Raw genomic sequence first — 23,332 nt, forward strand, 5'->3', positions numbered from 1 at the left:
CAAAAACAGAAACACAATATATACACTTCTGTTGTATAAAGCTAGAGAAAATTGTATTTCACTGCAATTGTATAATTCGCAATTGTATAATTCGTTGACCTTTTTCTCTGCAATTTTTGAAGTAAAATATTTGTAAATTGTATAATTAAGTGTATAACACGAAGATATACATTTTTGCATGTGTATATACAATTTTCTCTCGCTTTATACAAAACAGAAACAGAATTATACACTTCTGTGTATAAAAGCGAGAGAGGCGAGCGAGAATGGAGAGTGGCGAGCGAGATTCCTGGGAGAGAGACGCTGACAAATTTTAGTTAATGTTTGCTATGGAGCACAATTAAATCAAACCCTAACTATTCTATTTAATTTAGATTATTAGTTTGCTATTTATACAATTTTTCCTTTTTCCAAGTCTGTTTAACGAAAGAGCGAGTTGAAGATTTTGAGAAATACTTGAATATATTTGAAAGAATAAGAAAATTTTCTCTTGTCTGTCTACATCTTTTTCGGCTATTTTTCTCACTTATATTATTACTCTTTTTAGTTTTGTTTTACTATATATTTTCATTCTTAAAAAGTTACGTCTAATTATGTTTACCTTCACAAAAATAAATGTATTGATACTTGTACCTATCTTAAGAATCTCAAATTTGATTGAAGAAATATTACCTTTGATATATATTGTCTTTATTTATATATTACATTCATAATATTTATTTTTCGATTAATTTCATTTTAATATTCATTGATCTCTTTTATAATAATCAAACATTGAGACTTGGACATATATCACAATCGATTCTAAAGGAATAATATTGTTCAAATTAATAATAGCGACACAAAGGGAAGGTCTACTTTGATAATCAAAGATATCTGCAACTCCCATTTTCTTCTGACAAAGACATGCAAGCGCACACAACCAATGAACTTGAGAGCACAAACTAATTTGATAAAAACACAAATGTGAGTAAGGCAAAGACAGGAAATATATGTAAGGGAAATTTAATATGAGTAATATGATATGATCAAACTTTAAAAGTCAGACTAAAGACTGTCGAAATGCAGCTACACTTTATAAAATTCAAATATACAGAGTCGTCCGGACTATTCCATAAACGAATACAACACCATTAGATCTTACAGCAGGGGTTGCAAGTGGTAATAACTTGGTCTCATTACAACAAAAACAACTTTTAGCGATAATAAATAAATAATTACTAAAAAGTGCTAAATTTGACATTAGTTAAGTGTCATTAGATTCAATATCGCTAAATTTTTTAGCGACATATATAAAGAGTGTTAATTGCCGTTAAAAATACATATTTAGTGGCAATTGGTAATTAATTGCGACTATAGTTTTTTTATTTTTTGATGTAGTGCATGTAATGTTGATATAGGTCCAGCAAACAATTAAAATCAAATGCTGACGGACATAAACATTGTGGCTCGACATAAAAAATTATTTATAACAAAAACTAGTATAAAAAATTCAACATCCATAATTGAGTGACTTTTAAGTTATAAAATAAAATTGAGCGAGAACACGAGATATTATTTCACTAAAATCAGAAGGAAACAATGAAAAGTGTAACTTTAGACTTGACCGCTCTAGCAAAATCTAAAAATTTGAAAAGTTAACTGTAGAGAACCTCAACCCCACCCCCACAGAACATCATCATCACGATCACATCCATGATATCTTCAGCAGAAGTGATGCAATTTTTCAGTACAGAAGTAGTTAACTCTCCCGTATTAATGTTATACGCGCAGAGAGTTTTCTTGTCCGGCTTCACGAAGAACAATAAAGAATTGTTAGCTAAAGTGATAACTAGTTTGATCCCTCCCAATTCCAAGAGAGAGGATTTCATAACCATGTTCATGAACAGAAATCAGCTTGACAGCTTGGCTATCAAAGACAAAATCCAATGTGATGCATAAACTAGGATTCTGTGGATTAGGTATATCAAGCCTTTGGTGTAATATCGAGCATTCAACGCGATATCTCTTAATAGAAGAATCATGAATGCTGGTAAATTCATGGAGATATAAGCCTTGACTACTCGTAGTAATAGTTTTAAACTTTACTGCATCTCTTCTCTCGTTTTGAATGTCCTTCCAAAGTCTTCCCCTCTCCTTCAAAGTGCCTGAGAGATCATCCAAATTTAATCCAGATTGCGAATTTCGATAATGAAGGAAGGCCAGATGAGGATGAAGAAACAGAGTATTCCATAGCTTGCAAACAGATCTAAATTTGAACAATGATGAGAGTGGCAAGTAGCTTAATATGTAGAATATTAATTTATCTGGAAGTTGCGGATAATTATTTTCATCCATTCTCATTGTCATTGCCAGGCACATTCTGAAACATGAAAATCGAATACTACTCAATTATCCAACCAACAATATGAATATTATTTAAATTTGTAAACATAATTAAGAAGAAAGGAGGAATTAAATCAACAAACCTCGAGAGTTAATTACTTTGATTTGAGACGAGTGTAGATGGATTTACCGACAGGCAACATACATCACGATTATTTATACTACATAATAATCCGTTCCTTTTTTGGTATCCCAAACCAATATCAATAAAGAATCCAAATCCAAACCCAATAAGGTTTTATAAAACAAAATTACTTTTTTTTTTAGATGGAAAAGCCTCAAAAGTCTATTTTTCTTAGGAATTGGAAATTTTATCTCTTTTATATATGTGAAAAGGTTCTGTGTCATTTGGAGCTGATATTCATAAAGTGACTCATATATACCCTAATCGTTATATAAACGGTTCATATATATACTTGTCGTTACAAAGTGAGATCACATATACCCTTTATTTAACGGAAGTTTAAAAATTAGTTTTAAATTTATATTTTTTATTTTTTAAAAAAAATTATTTAGAGGTATATATGATTTTTCTATCAAAGTTCAAGGTATATTTTAATTTTTTTCTTATATAACTTATTTTTTGACTTTTTTTATTATAATTATTTGAGTTTCTTATTCTTATTTTATGTTTTTTCTTTCATTCCTTAGTGAAAAAAAATTAAACTATTTTTTTGTCAATATTGTAATTTAATTTTTGTAATCGAAGAAAAAAAATTGGCCATCTACAATAAGTTTTACAAGAATATTAATGAAACGTAAATAAATTTGATTATCAAAATAATAACTCTAAACTAGTCATTGAAACAAAAAGAAGGTCAAAAAGATATGTTTGACGAGGATTAAATTTACTCATATGATTTTTTTTTCATTTCCGTTAAAGGAAAAAGGTATATGTTAGCCATTTGTATATGAGTAATATATGAGTCATTTTCATAACAAGGGGTATATCAACTCCAAATGACCAAATTGAGTGATATATCAAACCCTTTTCCCTTTATATATTAATTTTTTGCTAAAAAAAACTAATTCTAGACCTAGCTAACACAGGAGAACCTCTTTGTCATTTTAAAATCTTTTTAAACTTAGTCACGGATAATTGTCCCAATAAGTGGGCGTTATGGGCTTAATGAGTTAAGAACCAAAAGCCCAATTACCGTCTGCGTCACGGACAATTGTTCAGCCCAGGCCAATAATAGTGGGGCGTTATGGGCTTGATGAGCTTAAGAACCAAAGCCCATTACAGTTCGTCTGTGTTTAATTGTCTAGCCCAGCCCAATAATGGTGGGGTAGGGGCCCGGTGATTACGATCAATTTTATTCTGATTGTTATTCATTTTTGGAAAAATTTATATAATGACAAACTAATAGTTCAAATTTAATGTTACAATCCCAATTTGATTTAATTGTTCCTTGTACCAAATTGTTTACTAGTCGCTTCTCTCGCTTATACAAACAGAAACAAATATATAAATTGTATTTTTGTTTGTATAAAGCGAGAGAAAATTGCATATCCACATGCAATACATATATTGTCATCCTATACATTTATAATTATATAATACAAATTATACAATTGATCTTTTGTATATAACTGATTTCTTTTGTATATGTATAGCGAATTATACCATTTTTTTATGTATATAGCAAGATATACATATTTATATTTTCTATGGAACACAATTATGGAAAGTGTCACAACTAATATTTCTTTTCACCGAAAGTCACTCACTTTAATTTATAATCTCAAAATCACTTATTTACGTTTTTTTTTTTCATAAAAAATTACTCAACTAATAGTTGTTTTCACAAAAAATCATTCAACTTTTTTTATAATCTCAAAGTCACTTAAATATGCATTTTTTTTATAGAAAGTCTCAACTAATAATTATTTTTCCAAAAAGTCATTCAATTTTATTTTATAGTTTCAAAGTCACTCAACTATGAATACTGTACCTACAAAGTCACTCAACTATTGATATTTCATTTGAAAAGTGACCAATCAATTGAAATTTCTTTCATGAAATTTTATTGCAATACAATTTTGTTAACAAAATAATAAGATTCTCATTTTAATTATTTTGTTTAACTTTTTTAAATGTATTTTTTGAAAAAACAAATTTCTAAAAAAGTAATAAGATTATTATTTTCATTACATTGTATTTATTGAATTACTAATATATTTTTATAACAAATCATTATATATATATATATATATATATATATATATATATATAAATGATATTTTTTTTCAGATTTGAATCATTCAGATCGATGAAATAAGGTTTTATCAAGTTAATAGGACTATAATACTTTTTAAAAAATTCTGTTTCAAGAGTTTGATATTTTTTTCTTCATCACAATGAGTAGTCTATTTTGCTCAATCTCCATATTTTCTTGATTTAACAGGAAAAAAAGAGATGAGCAAAAAAATATATGGTTTTAACTTTCTAGTACATTGCATATGGCCCATAGGCATCACTTTTGATCCTCAAAATCCAGTTCCATGTGAGAAACTATTGGAAGTTGAAACTTTAAAAAGCATTAAATTAATTCTTCAAAATAATGCCATATCCACCATCATCTAATTTTTAATATATTTATATAGTACTATATTTTTATGATACTTTTGTTCCTTTATCTTCTGAGTTCTCATCCAATCAATGAATTTCAACAAGTTGCATATATACAATTTTTAATATTTTAAGTTTTCCTTCTAAGATGTTCTAAAAATCTCATCCATATCCCAATCCTGAAAAAGTGTAGTTTGTCATTTAGTGTTTATTCTTCCCTACCAAGTACTCTTTTTCTATATTTTTAATAATAAAACATATCTTTTCTATGAGAACAATATTTAATTATTCTTTCTCCAACCTTTCCACCCACTCCATGATCAAAAGATTTAATAATCCAAAATCAACAGCTCTAACAAGGATTTAATAAGCCAATAATTAATAACTGGCTAACATCATAAACTAATTATAAGGTGGAAAGAACTATTTTTTAAAAATTTGTTCTTAAATATATATTGTATTTGGATCGGACATAATTTGAAAGTTGATTATTTCACATTCATACTCTTTAAGTCGTATTAATATGGATTTTTGAGAAAAAACATTGTAAACTTGAGCAAAGGATGAATAATATTATTTCAACTCGTTTATTTAGTAGTTATTTTAGCCCATAACTAGTAGTATTATTAGAGTCGATAAAATTTTGTTAACTATGAATAACGAATGACGTAAGTGACATGGAATAAATATTCAAATAAATTCAAAATAACAATGCAATAAATCTATAGATAAACCCAAAATCATAATAATGCGATCATATAGAACTTTGTTCAAGATGAAGATATATATTGAAGTAAACAAATGTTCAAGTTCCATTTTAGAAAAGCTTCAAGTGTGAACTAATTAATAATGTAGGCCATTTACACAGCAACCATCGAATTTTCATATGCCAAAGTCAATTAAATTTGAAAAGCTTGATTAAGTCGTATTTGGCATAATTGTTTCTTTTTCTGTTTGAATCTTGAAATTAGAAAAATTTGTCTTTTACCTTTTCAAACTTCAAAAATACTTATTTGTTTGAACTTTTACATACCTCCAACATTGTCAACTCGTCCATTGTAACCAATCATTCAAAATTGGTCATTTTTCAACCTTTTAATTTGTAAAATTATCACTATGATTAATATGATCCCTCCACCTTTCACCAATTTTTCAACCTTTTTGTAAAATTATCACTGGGATTAATATGATCCCTCCACATATAACTGTCGTTTCGTTTGAATTCAAGTTATGATTGGATCATAATCGTTTGAATTCAAGTTATGATTGGATAAATTATGATGAGATTATTTTTTATTGAGTTTTTGATTTGTTGTATTCAAAATAAATAAATTTTAAAAACAATTTATTAGTTTATAAAAATAACCTTCATGTATGTAAAAAGTAATGTAATAAAAGGGTTGAAAGAGATATTTTTGGTCATTTAATTATTTTATCTAAGGATTACTATACCACCCAAAGGGAGGGATAACTTATCCAGAGACTAATTATTAATTCCGGGATAAGTTATTCCGAACTTGTCAACCAAATAACAAACTAAATGGTACTATAATTTAATCACATAACTATTTGGTTTTAGATTTGAACCTTGAATACTACTAATTGGACCGAAGAAAGTATCTCCTATTAGGGTTTGGTGTATCAAAGAGTCGCTCCTCCAGTTGAATTATCGGGTCCCTTTTCCGTTGCCTAGGTTACACTTTCGAAATACCCTGTAAGGGAATTTTTTCTACTCCCCAAAACTTCACTTTACATTTTATGCCACGCCGACTCCTTTATTACGCGTGGAATTAGACCAAGGGGAATCTCTATTAGAACTAGTCCCTTATGTTTCGCACATAGGAGACCTAGACAGAACCCCAGGGCTATGGAGACAACAAGTATCTATTTCTCCTCTACTCGATCGCTTTTGTTATTGGCGATGTGCGTTTTCCCCTAATGAATCTCCACAATATAATTTAAAAGATCGAGACCTCAAAATAGGTATCAAACATCGAGTGAAAATTCAAAATAATAATTTGTTGACTTAAAAAAAAAATTCAAAAATAGGATTTAACAAAAGATTTTAAAGAGAGGCTGGCTGGCTAGATCATCTATATAGGGGTAAATAGCACTTATTAAGTGTAGCCATATGTTATACAATCATCAGTTGATATTATTAGGTTTAACCCTAATAAGATGTGAATTCAAATAGTAGCTGTCAAAGCCAGCCAAACCCCACCCACCCCTTTTAATTTCTGCAAGAAAAACTAATTAAAGTGAAAGCAACTGGCTTTGTTTGCCCATAAACTGACATACTTTAGCATTTATACATATTCCATGTCCCCCTCTCTATGCCAATTATATTTGATAAATATTTATTATTTTGGTACTCTTCCTAAATAATTTGGAAATATCTACACTAATATAAATGGCTTGATCTTATTACACAAATATTTGACTAGGTAGATCTATCTAACCAAGTAATATAAATGGCTTAGCTTGTACCAAAATATTTATAAAGATCTACCTTTTACATATGTTAATTTCCATTTTCCAATTTCAAAGCTTAAGAGGGTATCACCGTATCGATCAATCAATATCAATAAATGGGATAATAACAGCTTCATCCTATCCCATGCACCAATGCCCACATTTTCACGCATCAAAATAACTGCTTGCTAAAGATTATGTCTTTTTTTTAAAAAAAAATAAAATAATAATAAATGTAATGGTAATGTTTGGATAAGTTTGTGTCTGTATATAGCGTTCAACCATCTCACCGTCATTTATTATCAAAAAGAATTTTTTAAGATAAATGATTTTGATCGAATTGTCAAATGTATAGTAGCTCATCAACTAAGGCTAGAATATAATTGAACCATTGAGTGGTGAGAGTGCGAAAGCTTTTTATAAAGTGTTTTTTTAAAAAAAAGGCAACTTGTTTGGTTATTTTGTCTTTACATTTATTTGGACATTATAGAAGCCATTGTCTTTTATTTCCAGAGATTTCTCTTTATTCAGTCATTGAAAGAGAAATTTTAATATATTTTCTGAAACTCTTCAGAGACTTTAGGTGTGAGCCCACAACGAACACAACTCCCTTTGTGCCCATAATATTTTGTCTTTTTCCCAAATTTACTCTCTTCTATTCTAAGTTTCTAACTATATATACATCTCTTTAGGGAAACAGTACAAATATTAAAAAGAAAAATAAAATGAAGATTCAATGTGATGTTTGTGATAAAGAAGAGGCATCAGTTTATTGTTCAGCAGATGAAGCCACACTTTGCCAAAGCTGTGATTATCAAGTGCATCATGCCAACAAGCTTGCAAGCAAACATCTTCGTTTTTCTCTAATTCATCCTTCGTTCAAAGATTCTCCTCTTTGTGACATTTGCCAGGTACTAATAATATTCGAGTTTGGTTTCACAGATGATCACTCAATTTAAAATTATTACGTCAAAATGTCACTTGATCTGATGAAGAAAATTGAATTAAGGAAGGTAATTTTTCGAGATAACAAATTATTAACAACATCTGAGAAATATATTGCAGTGTAAAATTTTTGCACAATCAACAATTACTACTGAAAAATATTTTAATTGAATCAGTGAGAAAAAAATGTTATCATATGAAAAAATTAGGAAGTTCCCGACTAATATAGTGATAATTTATTTATACCATGCATTTCCTCCGGTGAGCTAATTCAGTAGAACATGAGAGGAAAAATCATGATCTATTAACACATATACTAGCGATGAGCATAAAATATGGGCTGATAGTAGAACTTATTTAATTTTATGGTGTATAATGTAGAAAATTAACATTTATTTCTTATTGTATTTTATTTTCAGGAAAGACGTGCATTGCTATTTTGTAAAGAAGATAGAGCAATACTTTGCAAAGAATGTGACTTGCCTATACACAAAGCAAATGAACACACAAAGAAACACAACAGATTTCTTCTAAGTGGAGTGCAGCTATCTTCTGATATACTTGCTTCTAATTATAATAATAACCAAAATTCAATATCCCCAGCTGGATCTGCTGCAAGTAATGCTGGTACAAATAATTTTAAAGCACTTAGTGGAAATTTTGGGATGAAGAGTAATTCGATTTCGAGTACTACAGAATCGACACATAACTATTTTCATGTTGATTATGTACAAGAGGGTTCTGTTTCAACTAGTAGCATATCAGAATATTTGACTGAGACTCTTCCTGGTTGGCATGTTGAAGATTTTCTTGAATATCCCTCTTCTTCTTCCTATGGTAACTGTTTCTTTTTTACGGATTTAAAAATGTCATTAACTCGAAATATGGGCATTTTTGGATCAAATTATTGACAAAAAGGAGCATTTTAGACCAATATTATTAACTGATGACATATTTGACCATTTTTGAATATAATAAAATTTTCAGAACTTGCAACTAAATGATGCTGTTTGATTGCAGAATTTTGATCAGGTACGACCAGATGTGTAGTTTTTTCCCCCACTAAAGTGGGGATACCTCATAATATCAAATGGAGTACCTGTTCCACAGATCAACTCTCCATCAACCTAGCAACTTATAGGACAGACTTGGTAATAAGGGCATAATATCTTTTAAGATATTAAGAAAAGAGTTATATAAACTGCCATCTGACCTTTTCTTTTGGTTACTAACTTTGACCAGTTACTTTGTTTTTGGACATGTAACACATGTTGTAAGTTAAAGCCCCACTGTTCTTTTTTTTTTTTTTTGGTTATTTGTTTTTTGCAAGTCAAATCACTTCGACTTGTTGCAGTATGTTAACCTGAATGGGAATGGGTATTACTAGATGTGGGTACTTTTGTTTTTTTGCTTTGTGGGAGGCCAATCTTTTTGTAATGCTAGTGGGAAAGCCTTGTGCCTATTACCCACTTTGATTATTGAATATGGTATTCCTATTTGTTCAAGTATTCATGGCCAAATCAATTATTTATGGAAGATTGATGCAAAGATATGGCATCCAAGATTTTCGACGACGACCTTTCTAGGCAATCAATGTCAGTTCAATCATTTATAATCTACACCACGTTAATGCACAATGACAATCAAAATAACTAGTTCAAATATGAATTTTCAATATTCATTTTAGATTATGTATTGGAACACATTTCATCTTATATTCAAAATTTTAGATTATGTACTACTCGAGCTTCTCTATATTAGTACATAAATTGTTTAAACATGAAAGACTCGTTGAATATAGTCTAAAGTTAGTATGGTATCATGGCTATGCCTTATTCCCAATTGAGTTCTATAGCAGTAGACCGATCCATGTGACCTTACTAAAAGCTCATATGAGAATATTCTTTAAATGAGGGTGATGGGATGTTCTGCTTCTACTGGAAAAATTCATTAACAGTGTTCGGTAGGAATAATATTCATATTAGTTATGCGTTAAATCTTTGATATAACTTGTCTACAAACCCCACTCCTAAAATATCCTATGAAATATCTATGTATGATTATCTATGTATGATCATTGGAATCCAAGTAGTCCATATATCACATTGCACCTAAGGAATATACAAACCGGACTAGCTGGCGTGCTTGTTAAAGCTTCTGATTATTACATGTTGAAGACATTGAAGAAAGGCAAGTTAGTAGAAAAACAAAAAAACAATTCCAAGTGAAGATTTAAATTCCGAATAACCAAGAAACCAAAAAGAAATATACCATGTGGAATAACAAATAAAGAAATGTCAGACCAAAGAGAACAAGATTATAGCCCCTACAAGCTCAAAATTTTTTTACTTACACGACACAACATTGTGACTGCAGTAGTGTTCTCTATATACTACAGTTGAAGTGCAAGGATATCAAACTGTGGACAGAAGCAACTCCCTGAGTTCAAATAGTATTCGACCGTGTCCTTTGTCCCCAGTGTCTTTCTTAATTTACAGTTGATTGGTAGATAAGTGGGGAAAAAAAAGGTATACTGTTGACATTACATACAGTTGATCAATTTAAAGAATTGTTCTGAGAAAGCGAGTTTCACAAGTGTGAAGAGAACCCTCCTACAAAGAGAGGGAGAAAAGTAAGCACCTTATTGCAAGTTGTGACTTCAGAATTTATGCATATTTGTAAAATAGAATGGGAATTCACGATGAAACAACCACCAACCTTTCACCATAGCTTAAGCACTTGAAATGGCGTCTCAAGTAAAGACAAAAATCCTATCTGCAATTTCAGTCCGACAGATTGGACACTCGGCACAGGCAAGGGAACAAGATTTACACACTGCAAATCAAGACTACATTAGACAGATCCTACCCAAGGGAGTGAAGATAATCTGAGCACATAATCAGAAAGTTGACTTACAGCAAAAATGTCGGCAAGGAAGGAGCATTGCAGAAGTTAGTGATTCGAAACAGACTTTACATACATGTGAATTTGCATCTGCATTCCCCACATATGTGTGGTCCTTTTCCTTCATCTCATGCATTCGAGCCTGATGGCGCACACATAAAAGATCTTTAATACTTTGTCATATTTTGAGTCACCAAGGAACCTAAAGAAACAACAGTTGTTATTAGTAGTTTCTACCTATGCAAGAACCTAAGCACTAACAGGTATTCTGTTACCCATGTTATATCAAGTTTCCCGTTTTAGGTTCCATCTCAAAACGCTCGACACGATTTCATTAGTAATATTACACTACAGAGTCAAATTCTTCTAAGAAATACAATCTATTTGACTGTCAAAATATTCTTTTATAACTAAAACTAACTGTCAGTTCAACATTTTCTTGCATTACTACTGTTAATTATATCCCAGTCAAGAACAGTAGGACTAGCCTGAAAAGCCTCCAAAGATTGACGAGGAGCAGTTCATAAAATGGCTAACATTGTGGCTCCTAGTTATGATTCATTGAAACATTTCTATATTCCACTGAACTAACTTTTCAACCATTACTTTGATATTATCTCCTGTTATCAATAAAATCAAACTCAAGTAATATTAGCAACTTAAACGCCATCATCAGTTAAACACGAGATAAAATGGGACAGTTGGAATAAATGTATATCAAAACCCATGACTTGCAGATGTTGGACACTTAGGGGTCGTTTGGTAGAGTGTATAAGAATAATGTTAAATAGGGTGTACTGGTAATGCTTACATTAGCAATATATGTATTAGTTATGCTTCCATTAATTTTACATAGATTACTTTTATGCATAGTTTGGTTTGATGCATAAAAAAAATAGTATGCACTGCATAAAAAATTTAATTTACAAAGATACCCTACCCTCCACTATTATGGTGAAAAAGATGTAAAAAAGGTTTTGAGGGGCAATTGGGTCTTTAATCATGCTAATGAATGCATTATAATCCTTGCTTTGCTAATACCTAAAAATTAATGGTATTAACTATACACACCTTAATATACTTTAGAGTGCAAGGTTTGAAAAGAGTACCAAAAAAGGTACTAGTAATACACAAGACTAATGCATGCATTATTTTTTCGAATACACTCTATCAAACGAGCCCTTATTCTCTCCACCCCTCTGGTGTGCTACTAAAATCTAACCTTCCTATCTCCAAAAGGCTTGCATATCTTACTGGATCCAAAAGTATATCTCACACTTGTTTTTACAACTGAATAGACAAAAATGAACCGTAAGAGAGGAAAAGTAAAATATAGCTTATCTAGCCTCATTTGGGTGTATGATGTGTTATAAGATTGTTATACTTACAATAACCTGTATTTATTAGGTTAATAAACAGAAATAAAAATAAGATGAAGCAGAAAAAAAAAATACAAGAAATAATCCGAGTCCACAGAAACTACTGTGTGTCCTTAAGAAATTTAATCCCCTCACTGTATCCAACGTTATGGATTAATTTCTCCCAAGATAAAACGGATTAACTCTGTTAAAGAAATAGCGGTACCTCAAATTTCTTTAACTTCAACGAACTTAAGAACAGCAACAAGTCACACAGACTCAGTCGATCGACACTTTGATTTTTATTTGAGGGAAAAATAAATGCAGAGAAAGAAAAATTTTCAGTGTTTGAAAAATCAAAAATTGACTTCCTTTTATAGCCATTTTTCAGCAAGGAACATGTCTGTTCAATGAAATCTGTTCAGACCCATTTTATCCAGAAAATTGTGTCTTTTGGAAAAAATAACAACTTTTCGAAAAAATGTGTCTGTTAGGTTCGGAAAAGTTACAACTTTTCGAAATGTTACCGTTACCCGCAAATTTAAAAGAGAAACAAGATTTATTTGCTTACGACGGCCCGAGGGGCATCCTCTTCTTATCTCTTTCAAGAAGTAATGGAAGTGTTTCCTTCTATAAGGACAACAATTTCCATTTCTTTTGCCGATATGGGAGAAATGACTTTTCATTTGCATTTTGCAAATGACTTTTCATTTTCTCTCCAAAGTAGTTCCCTCACTTTTCATATTCTCTCTTTTTTTTCCATTCACACTTGCTAAAACCCAACATGATGCACAAACACAAGGAAATTAGCTAGCTTTTAGAAGTATACAGAGCTTCAACTCAGTCAAATCACAAGGACACACCCTAACACGTACATGTACTAGATACAATAGCTAAGTGGCAAGAAAAGGATAAGCATAAATTTTTTTATGTTTTTTTGTTTGTTTGTTTTTTAAAAAAAAGTTAAACATTATTACCTTCAAGCGGGCAACAAGAGGGTCTTCCTTCAGAATCTCAGCAACAGAGGTTGCATGATCCTCGGTCTGTTCATCATCGATGATGGGGTCATTGTACTCACTATCAAACATTTCTGGATCATTCATATTGCGTCTTCCAAAATTCTGCCTTTCTGTTACTGTCTTTACATCTTGCGTGGCGCCATTCTTTTTCCTTAGCTGAGAAACGAGTACCCACATATTTGCTAAATCATTTTCCAGAGCTGCCTCCCTTCTCTTTCCCTCTTCAACCTTTTTCCGGTACTCATCTTCAAGTATTTCCTTCTCAACCAAGGCGGCCTCAAGAACTGCCTCACGTTGTTTTCTTGCCTGCAACTCCATTTTTAAATCTTTAGTATCTAGATCCCATGTGCCAAGTCCATCACGAACAACTCCAGGAACTTCACTTTCTCGGTCAGAAACCCGACTTCTACGTCCTTGCCATAGGTTTTCACCATGCTTTCGGTGGCGAACATTACCAGTGTGTGCAATGGTACTCCTAGAATTTAATGCCTGTCGAGCAGCCAACAGTTCTTTCTCGAGTTCTTTATTCTGTATCGATAGACTTGTCACTTCACCAGCCAAATTTTTAAGTTCAACAGCCGCAGCAGATGCTAATTCTTTTGCATATGAGGTCTCTTCAAACAATTTCTGGTTCTGTACTCGCAATGCACTACTCTCCTCTACACTCTGAACAAGTTCTAACTTCAACTTATCATTCTCTATATCCTGCTCAAGCAACAAACTTATCAGAATCATGTTATGGACACATTTAAAGAAAGGCAGTGACGTTGAAGTGTCTGTACTCACAATAACAACATACCCAGTGTCTGTAGATATCACACTAATAGAAGATTGAAGAACTCTAGTGTAGGAATGCTGAGTAATGCACGCTTTCATGCAGGCAAAGCAATTACTTTAACATAGAAAGATTAACCTAGAGAAACTGAATGGACAAAATGATTGTGTACCTAGGCTCCATCATGTACAGTGACTTAATACAAAATCTTGTCGTGAAATAGATATGGATGTCAAAGCAGAATGTTACAGCACCAGGCTCGGTATGTTTTTATAGAATAGAACAAATGTAAAAGACTAAGCATCACAGGTGATTTAAATTCCTAAGTTAAAAAATCTTAAACAATTCATTCACAAGAAGCATATCATCACGCATCCACTTCAAGGCATTTGCAAGTGCTACTAATGAGCCCCTTTCTTTTGCTTTCTTCAGGTTTTATATAAAGGAAAAATTTGAAATATTTCGATAGGTCTTAAAGTTTGACTCTCAATGCATAATTAGACTTTTGGGGCACCTAAGGCTTCACATAATTCCTCTGCTCTGCATCGCTTACTACAGGAGAGACCATCTTCTAAAAATAAAATAAGAAACAAATAAAGATGCCATATACGGCAAGAATTTACACAAGAACCAGTCCAAAAGACAAATACGAACCCAGTAAATCCTGGGCTGAAGAATATAAATCACCTGCAACTGGATTTTCTTTTCAAGGTCATCAATATACTTGTCTGATAGAAGACCCTGTTCTGTTGAGGGGTATGACTTCTCCACCTTCGCTGCAGCTAGCTGCTGCTCAAGATTATAAATAGTTTCCTGCAGTTCCTTGTTCTCTAAACACTGGGGGGAAAAAAGATGACAGACCCGTTAACCATGGGCATCAGCCACTGGCCGACCAACAACAATAAGGTGACTATCATTTGAGTTACAACAAAGATAAATAATGATGTTTTTTCACCTTGTTCTGCAGCTCTTCCTGGAGAATCCGATTGTCTGCTGATTTTATCTGTATTCGAAAGTAAAATTCTTAACAACTTCATATGATAGATGTTCTGCACTTTGTGATAGAAAAGGAAATTCTTTAAATTTGATTTTAAAATAATTAAATTGATGCAATCAAGGAAGACCTAATTCGGTCACTACCTCAAGCTCAAATCCCTTTTCGCTACATTGTGTCATCAGCTTCATCAAAGTCTGACAAAAATTAGAACTATGAGACAAACACAAATCACCATAAAAGGGAAAACCAATGAGGCTGAAAAAGGAATAATGTGAAACCACCTGCTGCATTTCAACTAAGGATGCACTGCTGATTGATACTTCACCACTTTCAACAATGCGCTGTTCTAAGATCCTCATCTGCTCTCTCTTGCCTTCAATGTCACGCTCCAAACTTTGAATCTGTTGCAAGTTTAGGCATACAGTGGGTAAAGATCTTACTACAGGAGACAGCTAGGTACACAATAACAGAAACAGTAAGTTGTTTTCAGGAAAATCAAACAGCTGCAGTAGCCTAACAATAAAATCCTACATACTCATCAAGGATTGACACGTCTAGGGACTTTGAGGATGAAAAACCAGTGAAGACACCGAACTGAATATGTTTCACAAGTTAGTAAATGAACCAACACCATGCTTTCTTATGAGGAAACATCAAATACAATTTTATTTGAATTCAAACAATATATATCTAAAATGTTTACAAATTTTAAGATTATTGACAGCAAATATAGCTGCAGAATATTTAATGAGAGACCCAATAAATGGCTTTCGCATCCATACATGTTATCATCATATTATTATCCATCATGTGTACAAAGGAGTCAGTCCAACAACAACAAACCCAATGTAATCCCACAAGTGCAGTCTAGGGAAGGTAGTGTGTATGAAAACCTTATCACTACCTTTGTGGAGGTAAAGAGGTTGTTCCTGACAGACATCATATTATGTTATTATCAACAATATATATGAAGGATTCAATCCACAAAGACAAAATAAAGCTTACTTCAATGTGAGATTTTGAATTCTCAGGATCATTCACAGACTGTTCTGTCATTCGTTTCAATGTACTCGTACTAAATGCAATCTCTCCAGCAAGCATCTTGACTTGCTCAACTAGGAGGTCCATCTGATCAGACAATGAAACTCCTTCCTATATTAGACAAATAAAATATTAAAAGTTGAAAAATTACCATTTGATATGTAATGGAAAAGTATGCATTACATTAAAATATATATAAAAAAAAAACAGACTTCGGAAGAAAATCAAATACCAATAGAGAAGACCAGATTAGAAAAAAAAGTAATAACTTCTCAATTGAGTCAATCTTGAGAAAGGATGCCCAAATGTAAGTATCCAATAAAGTATAATATATAAATATCAAAAATTCAAACTCCATGCGAAGATAAAGATCTTAGCAAATTATCAAAGTAAACTTTAACTACATGTGAATTAAAAAATAACAGCTTCAAATATTAACTACAGATCTTTTGATTTCTACAGCGGATTAAGGGGTCATATGCAATAAATAGGAGGTGAAATTAAGAACAAATGAAGAAGTGTCTTCCTTTAGAAGGTCTAAAGAAGAAGAAAACATACTATGGGAAGCTTTGAACCAGTGACAAGGTCACCCCCCTGAGTTGATTCAGTAATCACACTGCCAGCCTGGGAGACATCATCGTTCCACTTGCTAGAAGATCTACCGTGTTTGAAATCAGAAGTCTCTGATGAAGAATCTCTTTGGTTCTCGCTATCTATGGGCTCTGAACCATTCAATTTCTGGTGAAAGAGTGACAAACAAAAAAGATTAATTTAGGAAATAGATTTTATATTTGAAGGTTGAAAACTTAAAAGATCTATCTAGAAAAATGATTCTAAATCTTTAGTTCTCGATGTCTATGGGAATACTGTTGTTGTTTTTATGGCTCAGGGTAGATGTCAGAAAATTGCATGCAAATAGTAACAGAAAGCAATAGAAACAACAAAAACTTAATTTAGATACTAGAAAGATAGTGAGTCTGAAAACCCCTATGGTAGATGATATGAAGAGCAGTTGTAATAAATAAACATTTCCAGCACTGCTTAAGGAGTAGGAAAAAGTCTTTCAAAAATTAAAAAACATCTGATGTGCCAAAAATCCAAATTCAGAAATGATCACCTAGAACTCTAATTGGCAAAGAATGGAAATAGAACTCAAGATAAATAGAGAGGGTCAGAGGGCGGTGTACATCATCTTCAGAAGCAAATCGATTCCCAGGAATTGAATTCTTTGAAGAAACAAGGATCAGTTTAGTTAGCTTCTGTATCCGGCTCAGTAGAGCAGCCTTGGCATCCTCCTCCTCTTCCAATCTTGACTGCATCTTCACTTGTCCCTCTTCCAACTGTGAAAAGATTGTTAATAATAACACAACACAAAACCAATTACACCCTATGATCCATTTTACATTGCACTCTTTCCTTTTTGGTCTATTCCAAGACAATTGGCACCTTTTCATAATTGGAACTCATTAATTTAAAATTCTTATTTTCCCTTAATGACATACTATTGTAAAATTGACATGACACTTTTAGACCACAAGACACAAAGGTATTTGGGTATGTTAATTGTTTAAGCTTATGTTTCAAAAGTCTTTCCTCTTTCATAAACTCTGTGATGAGACAAAACAGTGTCATATTAAGTTAACGGACAGAGTACATCCAAAGGAAACAACTTAGAAACTTAGCACAGACATCATCAAACATGGAATTGTACGTTATTTTTTTTCCCGAAAACCAGTTGTACGTGATATCATCAAATCATTTGACTTGAATCATTACTTGTTGTTTCAATGTCATAAGTTCTTCATGATTGACTCCTACAAGCATCCCCCTTCTTAGCTGATCAAGCTCTTCCTTGAGACAACATATTTCTTTCTGATATTTCTTGATCAGCGACTTCTCATCAATAATCTGAAAGCAAGATAATCAGTATTCAGCCTTCAAAAGTTCCATAAAAATGAAATGGTTCAGATAGGCAAACCTTGTTGCGAGATGCATAAATCTCGACACGCTTAGCTCTGCTTGCAAACTTTAACGTGTTATGTGTTTCTTCCATATTGCTGGAAGCAGGAGTAATAGTGCAGATCAGCTACAATCAAGAAAGAAGCAGGAAATTAGTCATCTCTCTGATCCACTTCATTCAGATCAAACAAATGTCGTATAAGAAACACCAAAGCCTAAGAGGCAGAGATGCACATCAAATAGAATAGGCTAGCAGTTTCATAAGGTCAATAGAATGGAAATGCACAAAATGTGCTTAATTGCACTCACAGAAACATGTCCATGCCCACTAAGTGACGATTGCAGCAGGCGAGTAAGTTTAGAATCTCTATATGGAACATGAAATGCCTTCCCTTCACTTAATTTTCCAATGACCTTAACACATGAAAAAAGAATTGACATGTCAGATCGAAATAAACCCAGAAGCAAGAATTCATATAATCCTCAATAAGCTAAACAGAGAACACAAGTATTGATTAATAATACCAGTGGGTAAGGAGAAGTCATTAAGAATACGGATAACTGTCATCATGCAATTTTTATGGGGAACCTACATATACAAACTGTCAACAATTAGTGGTTAAGTACTTACAGTTCCAAGAGTCAGGAGACTTTTGTTAATGTATGATCCTTCTTTTCTTCGTAATCCTGTAGTTTCAGTTTTAGAGCTCTCAGATCCAGCTAGATCAATCAAGTTCTGTGGGACAAAGCAAATTAATATTAGATGCTAACATTCAACAGTTAGTATTTTCAATGCTGAACAACAAGTGCCAGAAACCATACAAGCTGTGAGAAGATCACTCCATCATATTCATCGCCATGGGCACTACTTTCAATCATCTGCATAATGAGTGATGAAAGGGACAACAGTCAAACTTGACTAATAAATAATAATCACTACCCATTCAAGGAAACACAACAAAGCCATTCCAGCTAAAATCCTCAATTACTTGTTAGCTTTATAATGTCATGGTTGTCTTCAGAAGACCTCTCAAACATACTGAGAAACAGCAATAGTAACTTCTCAAAAACTTGTGTTCGAACTCGATAACTTGAATACCAAAACATTAAAACCTTCAGCTGACCAAAAAACTGATGTTTAATGCTGGATGAGGGGTTTAAACTCACGATAACTTATGTGAACAAGATAAGCAGAATTTCAGATTAAACAAAGAAATGTAGCAGAGTGAACATCCTTATCCACTAACCAAGGTGAATATTGTATGACTGCGGCTACTAAACAGATTGAAATTATTTGAACCAACGTGACGGTGCTCTGCAACATTAAGAATGTAATCAACATCAGGATCCACGAAAGCTTGCCTATATAATCAGCAGGATCCACAAAGCTTGCCTATGAAAAAATGTGACTTCCGGACAAAGAACAGATTCAAAAATTACCTTCCCCAGCAGCAATAAACGAAAGAGCATGCCCAGGTGACAAAACAACTTCCTCCTTCATACCTTCAACATAAGTACCCTGCATAATAGCAAGTATAAAAAAATGACGAACCATATAGCAGCATTACAATCATGAACTATGATAGAAAAACATGAATATCTATTTTCTAGTAGAACAACTACAGGCTAAAAGCACCACCTGCAGTGCTGGTAGGTAATGATAGGTTTTGATCTTCAGGTGACAAAAAGAACGCTAGATTTTGTTTATTTCTTAGTACATCTCAGGAATTAAATAGGCATTAATATGTTTGGTTATATTTTTCCTGATAAATTCAAGACTCGGGCATGTGATAACATGTAGGAAACACTTTTTCTTATCTTATTATTTACAAAATATACTAAAATGGTTGTCCTAGCCCATAGGAACACAGCTATTCTTTGATTCTTCTCATAAAAACAATATACTTATTCATCAAACAAAAATATTGAAAGACAACTCAAATTTCCAGAAGCAGCGAAAGTTGTATTATATAACAACCTGGGTGTCTTCCCTAACACGTAAATTCTGTCCCGTTGGATCCAGCAAATCGTTGATAACCTGACACCATGAACAAGAGAAGCATTTTTATGTTCTCTATCTAAAATCAATACAAGATTATAACATGATGGGATGACAAGTGCCTAAAGAGAGATGTTCATGAAGTTAGTGCAAGAAATTAGGAAGTGCTGAAGCAACAAGCACAGGAGACTCTAAATCTACCACAAAATTTTCCACATTGTTTAACAGACTCTAAGTTGCTCGAACTTTTCACTTTTGGTGCCGCACCCGTGTCGACACAACATGGGTGTGGGTGTGGGATTCGTGTCTGATTTGGTCAACCAATTTTGGGTACTTTGACCAAAATCGATGGGGAAAGACTCGACAGTTTTAATGATTTCTATAATCAATATAAAAGCTAAGATGAAATTGAAGAAAATGAAATACCTTTTATATAGAAATTTCTCTGTCGCTCCTTTTCCTTTGATCTCCTTCTAGGATTCTCGCCAAGTTTTCCACAAAATATCTCATAATTGAGGTTTTATAACACTATTTTTAGATATTTTAGTTATGTTTAAGCGAATCCCGCACATGGATCCATATCCCTGAATCTTAAAAATTAAAAATTAGATCATGAAAGATCCAACCTCTAGATCCTCGCCCGTATCGGACAACCACACCCGAGTCCCAGCAACTTCTTTAACTTTAAAAGAAATTGTTTAATGTAGCAGCTATGCGAATCACAATTCACATGAGCTCAGAATATAAACATAGATACAGCCTTTGCATCAAAGATGCTTATATATGCAAGAGCATTTGGTAAACTATATAGTTGTTAATCATGCATGCCTGTCCTCATATATGAAACCATCTGCTATGTCCACTACTAACCTCATTATAGATTTCAAGATATGATACACGAAGTAAGAATTCACGTCCAGGAGTCTGAAAGGCAGATTACAATAATTAGAAACACTAAAAGATAATGGAGTATCCTTTTTAAAAAAGAAATGGGGCTATAGAGCTCAAGAGTGTCATATTACAGAGGTGCATTGTCAAAATGAGGATCAGTTAACCGTAAACTCACTTACATCTTGAATAATGCTAAAAACATCCTTTATTGCGAGCGGAATTATACCTGGAGAATTTTGATCTCCCTGTGGAAACAAAGATCCATCATGAAGACAGTACAAGTTCGAAAGTTCAGGGTCATAGGAAGTAAGTAAAATTCAAATTGAAGACAATTGAAAACCAACTTTAACCATCAAATTGACTATATATTGATATAAAGATAAAGATAAAACAGTATCCTTTAACTGGAATTTTTTCAGTTGCTAGTAATTAAATACTTCTAAACTGTTCGGTGGAGATGTAACAAAAGCATCTGAAGCACTTCCCCGATTCAAGGCAAAAAGAAGATTGCACAATGGATATATTAACTTACATGCATAGTGTGTGTCTTTCCACTACTTGTAACACCATAAGCAAATACTGTGCCTGCATACACAGCAGGCCTAGTGTCAAACTAGAAAAGCTAATGTCAATAGAATTATTTTTGCTTATGCAACTTGCAATGCATTAATAATGATAACAGTTCAGCTCAATATGATAGCCCTAGGATTGTTTCAAGAACTTAATTCAGGTCACCAGATCAGGAGGACATATAACGTTATTAGCACCCAACTAATGTCAATTTATGGGTCAAGCCATTACAGTGAACAAATAAATTATAACTGATCATGGCCTTGGAACTCATTAAGTATGAATATTATATAATGCCATTGCAGTCTGTTTAGCCCCAAAAACGAAATTGTTCTATGTAGTGTTACAAGTGGCAGTAAGTATGATACCGTTTATGCCCTCCATTGCAGCTTTTACCACAGGTCGAGCAGCAACTTCATAAACCTCTTGTGTACATGTATCAGGTCCAAAAACTCTGTCTAGCAATCATCCAAGCAAACACATTCATCAACTCTTAATATACTTCATCCTCGAGAGGGAATTTCAAGTAGTAAGCAACTCTAACCAAAATAAATATCAAACTCTTCACTAAAAGAATATACAAACAAAAAAAAACACCAGCAGAATCAGAATCAGGACTAGAATAGTACCAAATGCAAAAGCTGTTCCAGCATTATACTCATTCCGTACAATTTTATCACCATCAGGATACCACGCGATTTCATCGCCCTTGTTATATTCACGTTCGCTGCCATCAGAAATACCAAAATTCCAAGCTCAAATCCTAGCATAATAAACTAAATTCCTCCAATCCAACATCAAATGGACTGAAACCAATTCAAGCAGATCTAACATTTACCTCAATGGCCGAAACCTAACTGTGACTGAAATACTCTCTCCCGCTCTAGACATATCAACTGGTTCAGCAATCAACTCCTCTGTTGACTGATAGCTCACCGGCGTCCGATTTCCATAACCTCGTGAATACTCCGAATTGCTCCGGTTCCGTCCAGGAGTCACGGATTTGGAGCTCACACCAGTTCCGGAGCCCAACATCGACGTTGCTGTGGACGAGTTGGATCGAGGCATGAGCCTACCGTTCATGAAAGACGACGATGACGAAGTAGACGAGTACGGACTCGAAGGCTTACGGTGGTGAAATGGCGAAGTACTTCTCCCTCTAGACGACGAGCCCGACATTGACCGACTCATCAGCTCCACCAAAAATCGGTAACACAAAAATTTCTCTGCGTGTAGCTGTTTCTTCTTCAAGTGAAGTTCACACTTTCAGCAAAATTGCTCAGGTGAGAAAAAACTTAAATTCGTCAATGGAGTGCAGAAGAACAGCAGAGAGAAAGGAAGAGGAAAGTTATGAAAGGTGAAACGTGGGAGTTGGAAGGTGAGAACAGTGAGAATCTACGGAGGAGTTTGAATTTTCTGAATTTGATTTTTTCAAATAAATAAAA

General features: G+C 33.1%; 2 protein-coding genes and 1 long non-coding RNA gene across 8 annotated transcripts; 1 reads left to right on the forward strand and 2 right to left on the reverse strand.

The window, feature by feature from the left end:
* Nucleotides 1–1,534: 1,534 nt before the first annotated feature.
* On the reverse strand, nt 1,535–2,555 carry LOC138339124 (uncharacterized). Its single transcript, XR_011212172.1, has 2 exons — nt 2,469–2,555; nt 1,535–2,362 (listed from the first exon to the last, which is right to left on the reverse strand). It is a non-coding gene; the product is annotated as an uncharacterized lncRNA (long non-coding RNA).
* A 5,462-nt stretch (nt 2,556–8,017) lies between these two features.
* On the forward strand, nt 8,018–9,879 carry BBX20 (B-box zinc finger protein 20). 2 transcript variants are annotated; one of them, XM_026028756.2, is made up of 3 exons: nt 8,018–8,340; nt 8,794–9,211; nt 9,395–9,879. In XM_026028756.2, exons 1-3 carry the CDS (start codon nt 8,155–8,157, stop codon nt 9,400–9,402), a joined length of 612 nt encoding a protein of 203 aa, XP_025884541.1. In that variant the 5' UTR covers nt 8,018–8,154; the 3' UTR covers nt 9,403–9,879. The 2 variants fall into 2 exon arrangements, with proteins under 2 accessions (XP_025884541.1, XP_010315326.1); XM_010317024.4 differs by having other exon boundaries at nt 8,794–9,425.
* Nucleotides 9,880–10,592: 713 nt separating this feature from the next.
* Nucleotides 10,593–23,284, reverse strand: LOC101264563 (kinesin-like protein KIN-7D, mitochondrial). Of its 5 annotated transcripts, none has more exons than XR_011212157.1 (25): nt 22,726–23,284; nt 22,517–22,614; nt 22,256–22,345; nt 21,850–21,902; nt 21,497–21,562; nt 21,297–21,350; nt 20,406–20,465; nt 19,868–19,946; nt 19,675–19,742; nt 19,250–19,306; nt 19,059–19,163; nt 18,737–18,841; nt 18,447–18,554; nt 18,245–18,376; nt 17,656–17,808; nt 17,027–17,206; nt 16,433–16,579; nt 15,709–15,828; nt 15,571–15,621; nt 15,386–15,433; nt 15,118–15,267; nt 13,614–14,360; nt 11,291–11,480; nt 11,093–11,209; nt 10,593–10,986 (listed from the first exon to the last, which is right to left on the reverse strand). XR_011212157.1 is itself a non-coding variant. In XM_010317025.4 (25 exons), the coding sequence occupies exons 1-24, from the start codon at nt 23,076–23,078 to the stop codon at nt 11,127–11,129; spliced, it is 3,237 nt and encodes a 1,078-aa protein (XP_010315327.1). In that variant the 5' UTR covers nt 23,079–23,284; the 3' UTR covers nt 10,593–10,986; nt 11,093–11,126. The 5 variants fall into 5 exon arrangements, 4 of the variants coding, with proteins under 4 accessions (XP_010315327.1, XP_010315328.1, XP_069146531.1 ...); XM_010317025.4 differs by having other exon boundaries at nt 11,291–11,420; XM_010317026.4 differs by having other exon boundaries at nt 11,291–11,420; nt 22,256–22,341; nt 22,726–23,276.
* Nucleotides 23,285–23,332: the final 48 nt, after the last annotated feature.

Source organism: Solanum lycopersicum, chromosome 1, assembly GCF_036512215.1.
Source record: "Solanum lycopersicum chromosome 1, SLM_r2.1".
Lineage (NCBI taxonomy): Eukaryota > Viridiplantae > Streptophyta > Magnoliopsida > Solanales > Solanaceae > Solanum > Solanum lycopersicum.